We start from the raw sequence: 14796 nt of genomic DNA, 5'->3' as shown, positions 1-14796 counted from the left end.
TGGAACCTATGAAGGGCATTTGGAACAGGAATACATTGCAAGAGGTATGTAATAGCTTGGGTTTCCAACTCTGAGCTGGGAAATGCCTAGAATTTTGGGTGCAGTGCCTGGAGAAGGGGGCTTGGGGGAGGGATTGACCTGGAATCTGTGGCATACCCCCTATTTCACCCTCTGAAGTTGCCATTTCCTCCAGGGAACTGATTCCTGTAGTCTGGAGATTATTTGTATGATGGAGAGAACTCCAGGCCTCACCTGGAGGCTGGCAGCCCTAGGACTACCATATTTACTGGCCTCATTGCTTGCAGAATGCCCCAGAGGTCTGAGGAAACAGTGTCTTAAGCTTATACTGTCAGACAGACCTAACGAAAATGATTGACAAATTTGCTTGGGTAGCGATAAAAATAAGGCAGAGCTGGAGCAACCCTCTACCCTAATACTTTTACAATGGATCCATATGCAATTGTTCTTATTTCTTGTTTTTATCCATTCCTAATTGATTTTATATCTGTAATTTTATGTTTTCTACTGGTTGGTCTATGGCCGTAAATTAAAAAATTGATTGATTTACCTGACCTTGAAATGCAAGATGACCCCGTAAAAATGTCATGCGCAAAAATGTTCTTATTGCACATGCTTGTCAACTGCATGTGAATTCACCATGGCCTTCTCTTTTCCGTGATTTCATACTTGGGGCGGGGGGAGAAAACGGGTCTTTCTTTTTGGTAAATGCAGTAACATCGATGGCTCTGTTCTCCAGGTTTATTGCAAATGCGTAAGCTGGTCACCGACTGGATAGTTCCCTGCAATGGACGGCTTAAAATTCAGCGCTCTGATTTGCTGCTTCATTAGCATCGTGCTGCTCGTCATTGTCCTGACCACTTCTGATTGGGTGGAGGCCAATGAACACGCGGGCCTGTGGATAGTTTGCAATGATACCAGATGCAATCCCGTTGGAATGCAGATGCAAGGTAAGGAGACACCATCGGTACATCATATGAGATTAGGGCTGCCGGGCCTCCCACCATGGCCTCCTTTGAGAAGGCCACATATGCCATGATGTCACTTCCATGATGTCACTTCCAGGAAACCTGGAAGTGACATTGGGTAGCCCTAGGAATCACCAAAAATGCTATGGTTTGACCATTGTGGTGATTCATAGAGCTAGCTGACATCACTTCCAGGTTTTCCCCAGAAATGACATCATAGTGCAATAGCCAATTCCAGATGTGGAAATACTGGGAGATTTGAGGGTGTCCCCCCCACCCCCAATCTCTAGCCAGTTACCAGGTCCAACACAAAAAGAGAACCTTTGTAATACCTTTTACTGGTATCACACACTACGTATTGTGCAAGGCTTCAAGCTCACTTGTTCTAGAATAGTTTAAAAAGATGGAAGACTAGAAGGAAGATTTCTCAGCTCCTGATTCGGATGGTCTGATCTTACTGGCATCTTCAGTGAGATACAGGCCATCAATTAGCTCCACTTTACTGAAGGGCTGCAGAATTACACAGTGTCCTCTGGGAGGTTTGACCATCTTTCAGTCTATGTCATTTTTTGTTCTGTCACTGAATAGCAGAAACCGAAGCCTGTCCAGAAAACATCTCCAACACCCTCATTTCTTCAGTTTCCTGAATGACATCGGGGTAATAGTCCTGCAGTTGTATATGCCAACTGTGCTCAAACTCTCTGCTTTCATGGAGTCAATGAAGCCCTAGCATCTGCCACAAAGGTCTTGGCAGGACCTCCTGAACACCAGGGGCAAAGAGAAAGCTTTATTTTGGAAAGTGTAGTGGAGGTTAGAACTTCAGACTAGAAGTTAGGTTAGAACCCTAACCCTAACCCTAACCCTGCAAAGGATCAGAAGCTGCCCCTTCCAAGTTATAGGAGCATGGTGATGTTCAGAGGCACTAAGCCTCTGGATCCCAAAAGGCCACATCAGAAGTTGGTTCTTATATGTCGCTTTTCTCTACCCGAAGGAGTGTCAAAGCGGCTTCCAATCACCTTCCCTTTCCTCTCCCCACAACAGACACTCTGTGAGGTTGGGTTCTTATGAAGGCCTTGGCCTATATGCCTGTTGTTGGCCCTCCAGAGGAAATGCTTGGCCACTGAGTGAGGCAGGATGCTGGGCTAGATGGACCACTGGTCTGATCCAGCAGGGCTCTTATGGTATTAACTTCCACGTGGCACCTGGAGATCTCCCACCATTTCATTTGATCTCCAGTCAACCAAGACCAGTTTCCTTGGAATAAAATGGCTTCTTTGGAGGGTAGAATCTATGGCATTGTATCCTGCTGAGGTCCTGCCGCTCCCCAAACTCTGCCCTCCCCAGCCTCTACTCCCAAATCTCCAGGAATTTCAGAACCCACAGTTGGCCAACTTAACTTTAAAAGAAGTTAAATAAACACACACACACACGTGTACACATTTAGCTCATTTCCTCTCTCTCTTTCTGCCATTGGTGTCTCTTCAGGTTACATCCATGCTACTCGAGCCTTATTGATCATTGGGCTGATAGCTGGGACTGTTTCCTTCATTGATCTTTGTGCCTCGTTTGGTCACGCTTATTTTACTGCTGGCTCCTGGACCAAGTTCACATCTAAAGCGAGCTTCTTTGCAGGTATATTTCAGTCATTCAAATGTATTTCCTCATCATTATTTCCATTATTTTCCATTAGATCGTTTTGTCTCAAGACTGATTCCCCATTGGAGGCATACCTTGATTTAGCCTCGCTTTGGATTTCCATTGGATGCTGAGAGTGGACGCTAGGCTTTCTGCATTTAAGCTTTCCTCCCCTCATTTCTCAGGCTGAAATTCGCCATACATTTTCTGCATTGAGAGTCAAAAGGAGGCAGCCTCCCATGATGCTTTGCTCCCTTCCCTTTTTCCAATTTTCTTTTTTGCAAAATGGTGCCTCCTTGTACCTTCCTTTTTGTTGCACCCTTTAATTCTGCTATTCTGGGCCCTCGATTGCCTCCCCCTTCCCCCTCAAGTATATTCAATGTGATTTTTTTTAAAAAAATAGGTTATCATGTTACAATGCTGCTGCAGAGTAATGAGCAAGACTGCCACTATTTTTATAGTTAGAAACAGCATTGTAATGTAATCTCCCCAATAAAAAAAAGTCAGATTTTCAGGAAAAAGGGGGAGGAAGGGAAGGGGGAGGAAGGGATGATTGGGACAAGGGGCATGCACAAATTACTCAAAATGGTAGCCATGGGGGGAACAAATGCAAGCATTTCTCCATTGAGCAACCCCTAATTAGATTCTGCCTTAAAAAATGAAATCCCTGTATCCGGGAATTTTTTTTAACCATGTGGTAAGTGAGAGGGCCCGCACCTGGAAAGACAGATTTTAATGCAGAAATGGGGCTAAAAAGTTGGTCCTTTAAAAATGCAAATTTGAACAATATCGCTAGTACAGAAACGGTCTTATTTTAGTTGAACTCAGATTTTTTATTATTCAAGTTCTGAAATGTTTGAATTTGGTCTGAGTACCAAGAAAATAATTACAAACCAGTCACTTCTATTTATATTTGTAGATAAGCCAACATTCTTTCCAGTTTTCACAGGCTCAAGCCACAATGATCAGACCTGCAATGTGATCTGGTAGTAAAGGGAATGGACTCTACAAGTCCATGTCATCCCTAGAAATCTAGGACCCATTTCATGCCTATCACATTTCACTTGGAATATGAACCAAGAGCACGAACGTAGGGGTAAGTGAGGTGAAACAACCCTGTCAAGAACAGTGCTCTCAACTAAGTGATGTGTTCTTGGTTCATATTTGAAGTGAATTGTGTTAACTGTGATACTCTGTTCAGATATTGATTGGCAATCACTGAGGAAGATACAGAAAGCAGGATCAGAAGACCTAGGAGCACATTTTGGTTCCGATGTTTGGAAATGAATGGATACTGATAAATTGCAAATTAGAAATATATTAATTAAATAAGAAACCTCTAATACATTGGTGCCATTTTGATTTTGACTTTTGACTTTGAGTTGCTCACTCCAACAACTCTAAAGATGAACGTGCAGCTTCAGTTTTCACAACTGAAAGGCATATGAAGCCTTTGCATATGGTCCTTGGACATCTGCCATTTCCCAGTTGGAGGAGCAATTCTTTCTACTTGCTGCACATCCACAAAGGAGCTCCATGACCCTGAACTAGAGCAACATCCAATCAAGCACTAGATTTGGGTACATCTGCCTGGACCACTTCCGCTGGCCATCTTGGACTTCAGCTCCCAGCGCTTACAGTCCTACCATCGTCATGCAGAACTTTATCCTGCTAAAGACCAGCATGGTTACCTTCCAGAATTTCAATGCTATCTTTTAAAATTATCCATAGGGCTTTCAGTCCTGGCTGCTTTGGGCACCTTCACAGGAGGCTACTTTGTGAGCGGAGTGGTGGCTTTAAAGTCGCTGGGATGGACTTACGGCTTGGGCTGGGTTCCTGCGCCTCTCTTCTTCATAACCGGTGAGTATATGTCCAATGGGAATTCTGGGGTCCTCAGAGCTTTAAGATACCCACAACAGTATAGTAGGCCCTTTATTTCCCCACTCCCTTTTGTGACAAAAGAGTCAGGACTGATCAGAAGGACCGGATATCAAAGGCATTCATGTGGAAACAGATTCATTTAATATGTGTCTCCAATTCCAAAGCTTGGGTCACAGGGCTGGGAAAGGAACATCTGCCTGAGGGACCAATGTCTACTGGGCAAGATAGACAATGTTGGACTGTGTGGACCACCGTCTGATCTGTAGAAGTTAGGGTTCCCAACACTGCCTCAGCAAATGCTGGTACGTTTGGGAAACAGAGCCTGGGGAGGATGGAATTTGGGTCAGATGCAAAGTCCCTTCCAGGTGAGACCCTAGGTACCCCTCAAGTCTCCATGGCTTTAACCAAAGACACCTAGAGCTCCACAATATGATGGCCATTTTTTTCCTCCTCACTTCCTTAGTGGCAGGAAATTGGGGCTAAAGGTGACTACTTCCCTCCCAGGGTAGGTCGTGTATAAGACAACTTCCTTTGGGTAAATTTAAGATTGGAATAGCAATACCAGTCCGCAGGTGGGACCCCTGGAATTTCAGCTCATCTCCAGGCAACAGAAATCAGTTCCCCTGGAGAAAATGGCGGCTTTGGAAGGTGGACTCCATAGCATTAGACTCCACTGAGGTCTCTCCCTGCCCCAAATCCCGCCCACCCCCAGCTCCAGCCCCAGAGTCTCCAGTATTTCCCAACCCAAAGCTGGCAGCCTTCAATTGAAATATCTTCTCTAGAATACAATGGTTTGAGAAAGATCTTCACCTTCACTTTTACTAGAAGAATCTACAATTCTTCTGTTGGATTTTGCTCCTGGAAGGAATAACAGAATCTGTGATATCTTCATATTTGTGACATTTCTCTGGATTAGGCTCACCAGGCCTCTTGCTATGACAAGCGACCTCTCAATGAGTGTTGTCATTGCCTGCTGCTGTTTGGAGTGGTGGAAGGAGACAGATTTTTTAAAACGATGCTACTACTGAACACAACCTCAAGATGACAAAGAGTAGCACTGAGAATCCGCCTCCTTGCTGGCTGCTAAGCTTGGATTGTCAACTCTTATCAGGACTAGTTAGGGATGCCATCCTCCAGGTGGGACCTGGGGATCCCCTAGAATTAAAGCTCCTCTCCAGACTACAGAGTTCAGTTCCCCTGGAGAAAAGGGCTGCCTGGGAGGGTGGACTCTAGGCCACTGTACTCCACTGAGATCCCTATCCTCCCCAGGCTCTATCCCCAAATCTCCAGGAGTTTCCCAACCTGAGATATAATACGCTACCTCTTCATCCCCTGCTGGTGGCCAGGGGGGACCTGGCAAGCCTTTGGTTTCTAAAAGATGTTTACGTTGTTATTTATCTATATCCACTTTCATCCCTGGACAAATCCAAAGCACCTCACATCCAATATGATCTAGATCAACCCAAAATAAACAAAAGGAAGCAACAAGGCAGCCTGAAGGAGGCGAGAATCGATGGCTGGTTCATACACAATCACCTTCTACGAGGGGCCAAGATAGGCCTTTGCTTGTTGCTCTATAGCTCCCTCCCAAGGAGTCATGCCTCTTGCCCTACCCAACTTTAGAGCACCGGGAGGAAAAGGGAGGCAAGCTGAGCCCTGGTGGCAGCAAGCCAGCAAGATCTCCCTCACCCGTTCCTTCCCCAGCCATTTTCTGCTTGCCTGTAATGATGTGCCTAGGATGCATACGTATGCTGAGTCAATGGCAAGGCCGGACTCTGTGGATGAGAACATGCTCATTCCATGGCTGTAAAACTAGAGGCCAACGGTCCAGATGCTTCCAGAGATGCTCCTTTCCCTTCCCACCCTGATCATGTGACTTCTTCTCTCCTGCCAGATTGGCTTGCTCACAGAATTCACACTCGAGGACCAAAATGACGTCCAAAAGCAGGATATGAGCTTCCTCTTTGACCTAGCAGAGTCTTGCCAGCAACATGCTCACTCTGTTTCATACTAGATCTGGAAAAAAAACCTCTTTGTACTTGGATGGAAGCATGATTTTGAGGAGAGACACATGAGTTTGGATTGGGAATCAGAAGACTTGGAGAGACATGTTTGCCCTGGGACCTTTGGTAGACAGTCCCTCCTGTCCATCACTGGCTGTCTTTGAGTCCTTTGGCTCAACAAGATGTTAGCTCATTGAGAAAGAACTCTTTCGGAACACGTTTTTTTTCCATTGCTTGAACTGGACCTGTATTTGAAAATGTTTGCTTTCCAAATTAGTCTACTGCTTGACAGGTTGTGTGACCATAATTTTACAACCAGAGATGCTGGGGAATTGAACCTGTGGCCTTCTCTATGCCAAGCAGGTGCTTTATCCATGAGCCATGACCCTTCCCCTTAAAAAAAAGTAGCCCTAAAACTGCCTTGCTGTTTTTATGTTGTGCATGTATTGAAAATTGGGCGGGGGGGGGTTAATGATATATGTTTAGGGGGCTGGTTTTAGATGTTTTTAAAAATGTGATTTTATTACACGTGTTCTAAATTGTCAGCCATCTTGGTGGCCCTAATCAGGGCTGAAAGATAGGATACACATGTTGCAAGTAAATTTGTAATGAATCATGGTTAATTAAGCCAGGCCAGACTTCCTTGGCTGCTGTTTTGGATGTGGTCAGTTTGTCCCTCAGTACTTTTTGGATCTGTTTCAAGAAGCAGAGCAGGATTTTATATTCCACTTTTCCCACTTTTATATCCCCCTTTTCTCTACCTTATGGAGTCTCAAAGTGACCTACAATCACATTCCCTTCCTCTTCCCACCACAGGAACCTCCTGCAGTAGGATGGGGAGATTTGGTTAATATAGCAGAGTTTTGTCCAGGCATAAAAGCCCGAAACCGAATGCAGTAGATAAATCTCCCAAGAAGTATATTGGAGGGGGGAAGGAAAAATTCAAGCAAATCCAGTTCATATGCAGGTTGCTGTCTGGCTAAAAAAATCTCCATGGAATATTTACATTGAGGGCCATAAAAGGCACAGTAAAACAACATATGGGCTAGGGACTCACTGGCACCAACTCTATAAGCAGGTTGCAGTCAGAAGAAGAAGAAGAGCAGGTTTTTAGATGCTGTTTTTGTCTTCCAGGAATAGCAAAGTGGATTACATACAATCACTTTCACCTCTTCTCTCCTGTGAGGTAGGGGGGGATGAGAGAGCTCTGTTATGTGTGGCAGGACCCTGCTCTATAGACTGGCATACTGTCTCCAACGACCAGTGGTACCCTTCAATTGTCTAGGCTTATGCTAAGGCCAGACACTGTTAAATTCTGCCAAGACCCAGAAGGGCCAGACTCCATTTTCTCTCCAGCTTGTTCCAACCACAGGTTCAATATGACAGCTGCAGCCTGAGTCACGTCTTGCCTTCCTCTTTCTCTCTCCCCCCCCCCCCCCCGCATTGTATTGCTGATCAAGTGGCCATGTTTGCCTAGAGGCTTCAAGGCAAGTTCCTTTGTTTCACACCTATGACTAATCCTAGGCCAATCTACCAGCAGAGATTGCTCCCCCACCTCCATAGCTAGATCCATTGACATGTTTGTTTCCTTTTGTGTAGACACATTAATGGCCATCTTCAGACCTGGCCAGGCCATTTCCCAACATCTTACCCATGGGGAATTACATCATGCACCTACCATGCTCCTATCGCGCCCCCATCTCGAGCTCAGCATGACCCCCTCTCCCTCAAAACCTATAAAAACTCTGGCTTTGCCAAGCCAAAGTGTGCTTCTGATTTGGGACCCATTCGGAACACCCTTCATGTTGCAGGTTGGTCGTGTCACTCTCAGCCTCTAAGCTCTTCAGGGCTGGTAAATTTACCTACTACAATCTTCTTCCCCCTTTATCTGTTTGACAGTTAGTGTGCCAGATAGATGTTTGCCTATTTCCTTTATTATTTTCTTTCCAATAAAGATTGTTACTATTTTACTATAACTACTTGTTATCTGCCTTGAGTTCTAAAGGGTGTAATCACCTCATAAACCTGGGCAAACAATCCTTAACGCTATGTTACCAAACCTCTCGCAAAGCAATTCCCCACTGCTAAATATACATGTGTCTTGGACACGTGTGTGTGTTTCTGGTTAAAGCTCTGACAGAACTGCTCTGTGAGAATAGCACTATCAGGGCGGTGACGAGCCTAAGGTCACCCAGTTGTCTGCATGTGGAGGAGAGACGGGGAATCAAACCTGGCTTGTCAGATTAGAAGCTGCTGTTCTTAGCTACTACACCAAGCTGACTCTTTCATCTAAAGAGTTCTTTCCCTATCGCAAATGGACAGTTTGTCCAGCATCTTGTGTGTGGGAGCATGTGAGCATTGTATCTACAGGAGAGACCTGCAGAGATCTGTGTCACCATGGAAGGCCATGTGCAGTGAGTGATAGGACCAAGATGAAGAGGGGTCAGAGGGCAGTTCCTGGGCTAAGACAGAGAGGCATCCCATTCAAGGAGATCACACCTCTACACACTTAAAGTAATATAGTGCCCCTCAAGGTCCAGGCATGCCGAGTTGCTCTCTTCAACTGGTGAGACTGAGGGAGCTCTGAGAGAACTGAGACTGGCCCAAAGTCACCCAATGAGCTTCATGAGGAGAAGCAGTGGGGAATCAAAACACCATTCTTAACTACCGCACCACGCTGGCACTCAAGGCCTTTTCGTCTCTCCCTTAGTCCTCTTAGTTTAACTGTCCAATTTATTGGGGGGAGAATGTGGGGATTGTCTTTGTGCCTGACACTCAGTTGGAACCTAGAATTCCTTTCAGAAAAAATAGTTCACTAACGGCTAAAGTCATCTGATGGAAGCCTCTCATCCTGCCAAGGAGAAAGCAGAAGGAGGTAAATAAGCCCAAAATTAGCCCAAATAAGGCTCTCAGCTCTCGTGGTGCCTACTTAACCTGCCAAAGATTCAGGTGGATAGCCACGTTGTTCTGAAGAAATATAACAAGTTTGATTCCAGTGGCTCCTTTCAGACTTATGAAGATGAATACAGGATATAAGCTTTTGAGTGCATGCTTACACCCAGAATTAAACAGGTGCCACTGGACTCAAAATTTGTTCTATTACAAGCCAAAGTCAGCTTCCTGTATATCAAATGCCTTTCCTCCCTATCTCTTTAATATTTGGCTAATTACCCTTGCTGGGTAGATAGCCCACTCCCCCCACCCAAAGGGAGTAGTGGAAGAAACTTCAGGACCATTTCTGCATGAGAAATCTGCCTCTGGACAGCCTCTGGTTGTTGGCAGGTTTTAGAGCACCCTCCATGTAACATTGTCTGCATCCCGAAGCTGTCCATTGGCTGGCTCGAGTTTCGGCCAGGTTTCCTTCAGGATGAAGGAAATTGCCAAAACTGGATTTGGCACCTTATATCGCACTTCTCATCAGGAAGCAACCAGGAGCAAGTTTGAACAGAGAGGGAAAGGCATGATAGTTCCTGTAAAAATGTCCCATCCTCACACTTACCCTTCCCTCTGCTTTGAGAATTAAAAAAAAAAAATGGTGCGGTCCCCGTTGTGGCACAACTGCAAAACTGTTTTTTCAAAGGTATAATAAAATCTTCTGTAAAGTGTCCATGGCCGTTTTGGGATCGGGAAGACAAAACACAGTCCTGTTTGTGTTTTCTGTCAGTGGGGAATAAACGGAGAAAGAAGGGGGGTTGTGATCTGCAAGGTGTCTGTGCGCTTTGTTCTTAAGCCCAATGTTTACACAAAATCACTCTCTAGGTTCCAGTTACCATTTCCAGCCTCTCATAAATCTACCCAGACATAGAGTCTGAAACACTACAAATCCTCCCCCAAAGGGGGGAATGCTGTATCATTCTGTCGTTTCTCCATAGCAACTCGGAAATGTTCATTTTTCAAATTAAAAATGCTTCTGTATTGTGGCATTATTGCACAGCAATGCAGAAGTGACTAAAAAATAATTAATTTCACGGTTCAGGGGGGGAAGAATATTTCAGTCCGCAAGAGAACCGCTGTGCTGTGATTGGTGACTTGCTGTGATTGACAAGCCAAAGATGGGGGGGGGGGGGGGAGAGAAGTTCAGCTTGTTTTCCTTTGCAGCCTCGTTGGGAGGCAAAAAGCCATGATGAGGCAGAGGGAAAACGCAGGAGGGGTCTCCCATGAGGAGGTGTGCAAACGCGCAGCTTACAACTGCGCATATGCAAGCAGGAGGCAGCGTGAGGTTTGCACCTCCATGCAGAAACAGTCCAGATATTCCCTGAATTTAATGAGACAGTTGTTGAGATTAGAATGGCCCTCAACGTGGCTGAACTTTTGCACTTGGAAGCTATCCCCAAGGCTGAAACCATTTTAGACAATGGTCTAAAATGGAGGACTGTGCCTTTAAGTAACTTTAGGGACCTATTTAGGACGTTTATGTATTCAAGAAATGTGTGTACCACCTCTCCAGAGCTTTCCCAGGCCATTCACAGATCAAACAATAAAAGAAAACCAACCAAGAGAGTAAGAAGAAATCCCCACATAGCAAAACAAGTCAATAAAACAAACCAAGCCAGTAGAATAAATAAAAGATCAATAAAAGCCAGTATATAAAAACACATAAAGAAAGCAGCCTAAAGTCATATTAATAAAACAGACGTCATGTTAGAAGCAGCTTAAAAATTGAAAGCCCTTCATTAAAAGCCTGTAAAGAGAAATGTTTCGCAAGGTGCCTACAAGAAAGTAAACTGGCTGTTAGGCAGTCCTCAAGGGGGAGCACATCGGCAAGGGCAAGCACCACCACCGAAAAAAAGCCCTATATCTTTTGGCTCTGGGGTTGCCAACCTCCAGGTGACACCTGGAGATCTCCAACTATTTACATCTGGTTTCTAGGTTACCGAGATTATTGTTTCTGGATAAAATGGCTGTCTTGGAGGGAGGACTGTATGGCATTACACCCTTCTGAGATCTCTCCTGTCTCTAAACCTTGCCCTTCTCAGGCTCCAACCCCCAATTCTCCAGGTATTTTCCAACACAGAGTTGGCAACCCTAGCTTACCCCCCACCTTCCTTACCTATGCAAGCAGCCACACAGAGAGCAGGGCCTGAGGACCAGATGGACAATCCAGGCGGAGACAGTTCTTTGGCTTGCCTGCATCTATATCAGACCAAAATGTATATCAGTAATTAAGTCAGTTACCTTTAATTATATCAGTCTAAACAGTAATATCAATGCAAGAAGATTGGTCATGAGATCAAAGTAAAATCGGAGGTAGGTTAGAAATTACGATGGCTGACTGTTGTTTATATAGAGTAATTGAATCGTCATGACAGACAATTAACCAATTATTACAATTAGAAAGCAGCACAAAAATGATTAATAAAGCCGAGACATTCTAAGGATTAACAGATGACAATAGATAGTGGGTTAGAATTGGTCACAATAACAATAGCCAGGAATTTGGCAACCTCTTTTGGAATATCGGCTTTGGTGTCATTCAAAAAGAATTGGCAAGCCTGATCAAGAATGTATATATTTCCCCTATTTGGCTGTCTTTTGCCTTAGAAGGGTTCTTTCTGCTTTCTGTCTTCTACAATGACATGTACGTTTCTGATTTCCCATTTTAAATAAATAATGTTCACTTTTTACGGAAAAGCCAGGGCCTTCAGAGGGCTCGTGTTCCATGCATCTACAATGCATCCAAACCATTATGCTGGCCAAGGCCAACCCCAGTAATGTTGGGGTTCTTATAAGTGGATTGAAGTAAGGACACGTTCCTGAACCACTGATGACATCACTGTCTTCATCACCACCATCACCATCCTCCTCATTCTTGTATGCTGCAGAAAAGGATGGAGGATGGATTTCATGACGTTGTACCCAGCCAAGGTCTCTCCCCTCCTGATATTCTGTCCTTCCCAGGCTCTACCACCAAATGTCCAAGAATTTCCCAGTCAAGAGTTGGGAACCACTGCATCCATGTCGGAATTTGACAGCTGCCACTTTCCCCCAACTTAAAAGGAATTTCTGCTTTATGCATTGATTGCATTGAGCTCCTGTTGAACCAAAACAGAGGCTTCCTGGAAAAACAGCAAGGATACCCAAGCCTCGGAGCTGATTAATTACATTGCCAATTTTGTATAAACAGATCAGTTTTCACGCATAAATACTATCCTTATAAGTGCATTGTTTGCTCTTCGGTTAAATAAGAACTTCCTATCGTTTACAGCATTTCACGAGGTTCTTTATGGCCGGCATTTGCAGTCAAGCCGCTGAAGCTCTTCATTGGAGGCACATCGGAATGTTTTATTTTAAATAAAGTTGCCACTACAAAGCATCTGTTCTCTCAGCCAGAGGCCTGAGAAGCCGCAGCTTGGGAATCCAGCTGCAGACAAAACGAATGCTGGAAGGCAAGTTTGATAAAAGCGGGGATAAATGCAGTGAATGGCGTTCTCAAAAGAGAAATCGGGGGTAAAATAAAAGAACCGGGCCTGTCCCCTTTTCAATTTGGCTTCCCGCAGGGGAGAAACAAACCTCAGAACTCTTTTTTGATTTTTGCCTCATTTTCAGTTCTCTCATTCAGACCTTTCCTGGTGGAAGCATGTGTACTAAAATAACAAGGTTTGGTCATGTCACATGAGCATTCCACAAAAGCAACATACGAATTGCAGACAGCCATCTCAAGGAACCTGGAAACCTTTCCAAAAATGCCTTCACAAATGCTGCCCAGTGAGGCATAACAATGCAGCTTAATATATTTAATCGCTTCACAAATTGCAAGTGGGCCTCTGCTGCTGCCACAAACAGGAGTCTCAAGAGAGCAAGCTTGTGTTGAGTGCTGAGATAAGCTTACCCAGGAGAGTCTGCGAAGACCATTTGGGTCAACAACTCCAGGAGAATGTAACAGACTCCAAGGACTCTTGTAGTTCTCCACCCTTAGAGTGGAGGAATTAATTGCCATGGGTGTTGCGATGGTCGCTAGTTTACTGGACTTTAAAAGGGGACTACACGATTGCATGATGATTAAATGAAACCTCCATGGTCAGAGGCTGTAACCCTCTGAATACCAATGCTAAGAGGATGGGAACACAGCGTTGCCATCCTCAAGGTGGGACCTGGAAGTGTCCCAGAATGGCAGTTCACCTCCAGAGGACAAAGATCAGTTCCCCTGGGAGGAAATGGCAGCTTTGGAGGGGAGATTCCACCCGGAGGAAGTCCTCCCCCCCTCCAAATTCTGCCTTTCCCAGGCTCCATGCCCAAATCTCCAGGGATTCCCCCCCTGGAGTTACAACTAGGGAAAGACCCTACTTGTAAGCCTTCCAGCAATATCTAGTGGAGCCTGAGGAGGAGAGGGACGTCTCTTTTTTTGGTCTCCTGTCTCCGCATTAGGCCTGACAGGAGCTCAGGCTTCTGGTCACGCTAGGCCGCCCTGCGATGACATCATCAGTGGCGGCCATTTTAAAGCCAAAGGAAGCACCAGCTTGGCCTCCATCTGCTGTTCCCTCCCGCAAGTAAGCTTAGTATATCTGTTCTGGGCTTGTGGGATACCAGAAAGTGTTGTGGGGGATGGCAGGGCTCCTCGTATGTCCTTCCCGACACGAGCAAACTCACTGAGGGTGTCCGTTTGGGAGAGCAGCGTGACAGGATCTCCCCTCCCCATGCTCCAGGCCACATTCTCCAGGAGCACATGCATCCCTGGTTATTGTAAAGTGCGAACAGATCGATTTAAAAACAAACGCCACGACAATTGCACTTGAAATGCACCGGCTGACACGTTGAAGTTTAATCCTGAATACAGCCTTTGATCCCTGCCTCCCGCTCCAGTGAAATAAACCACAAAAAGAGTTGCCTTCTAGCTACCTGCTTGGCGATCACATTTTTATCCTCATCCTTTCTCCAAGGAGCTGAAGATTCATTGTTCCCTCCTCTGCCGTTACCCCCACAACAACAACGACAACCCAGCAAGGCCTATCCAGGAATTTTTGAACAGAATGGGGTTCTGAAGCTTGGTCTCGACTTTTCCATTTGAAAATCCAAGTCGTTCAAAGCTCTTTGAGCATTACAATTTCCTTATTAATCTTAATGTCAGGGTGGCCTCACTCATATAGAATAGGTTGGGGTTACCAGATGTCCTCTATTTTTAATGTGTGTTTAATCTGCAGGGGGGGGGCTCTTAAAAAAAAATGGATGTCCTCTTTTTAAGTTAGAAGGTTAGGAATATTTCTAGTTTAGTAGGAGAATTTAAAATAAGATTTGTCATAGTGATCATTTGTTTGAAGTAGCCAGTTGGGAAATAGGTCCTCATTTTTGCAGGC

The 14796-nt window shown here is 45.0% G+C and overlaps 1 protein-coding gene across 1 annotated transcript; it reads left to right on the top strand.

Annotated features, from left to right (window-relative positions):
- The first annotated feature begins 768 nt into the window (after positions 1–768).
- LOC143838931 (protein NKG7-like) lies at positions 769–6523 on the top strand. The gene is made up of 4 exons (XM_077340824.1): positions 769–968; positions 2472–2618; positions 4353–4481; positions 6397–6523. The coding sequence occupies exons 1-4, from the start codon at positions 806–808 to the stop codon at positions 6435–6437; spliced, it is 480 nt and encodes a 159-aa protein (XP_077196939.1). The 5' UTR covers positions 769–805; the 3' UTR covers positions 6438–6523.
- The last annotated feature ends 8273 nt before the right edge of the window (positions 6524–14796 follow it).

This window comes from Paroedura picta, chromosome 5, assembly GCF_049243985.1.
Source record: "Paroedura picta isolate Pp20150507F chromosome 5, Ppicta_v3.0, whole genome shotgun sequence".
Taxonomy (NCBI): Eukaryota; Metazoa; Chordata; class Lepidosauria; order Squamata; family Gekkonidae; genus Paroedura; species Paroedura picta.
This window is presented reverse-complemented; position numbering and strand designations above follow the sequence as displayed.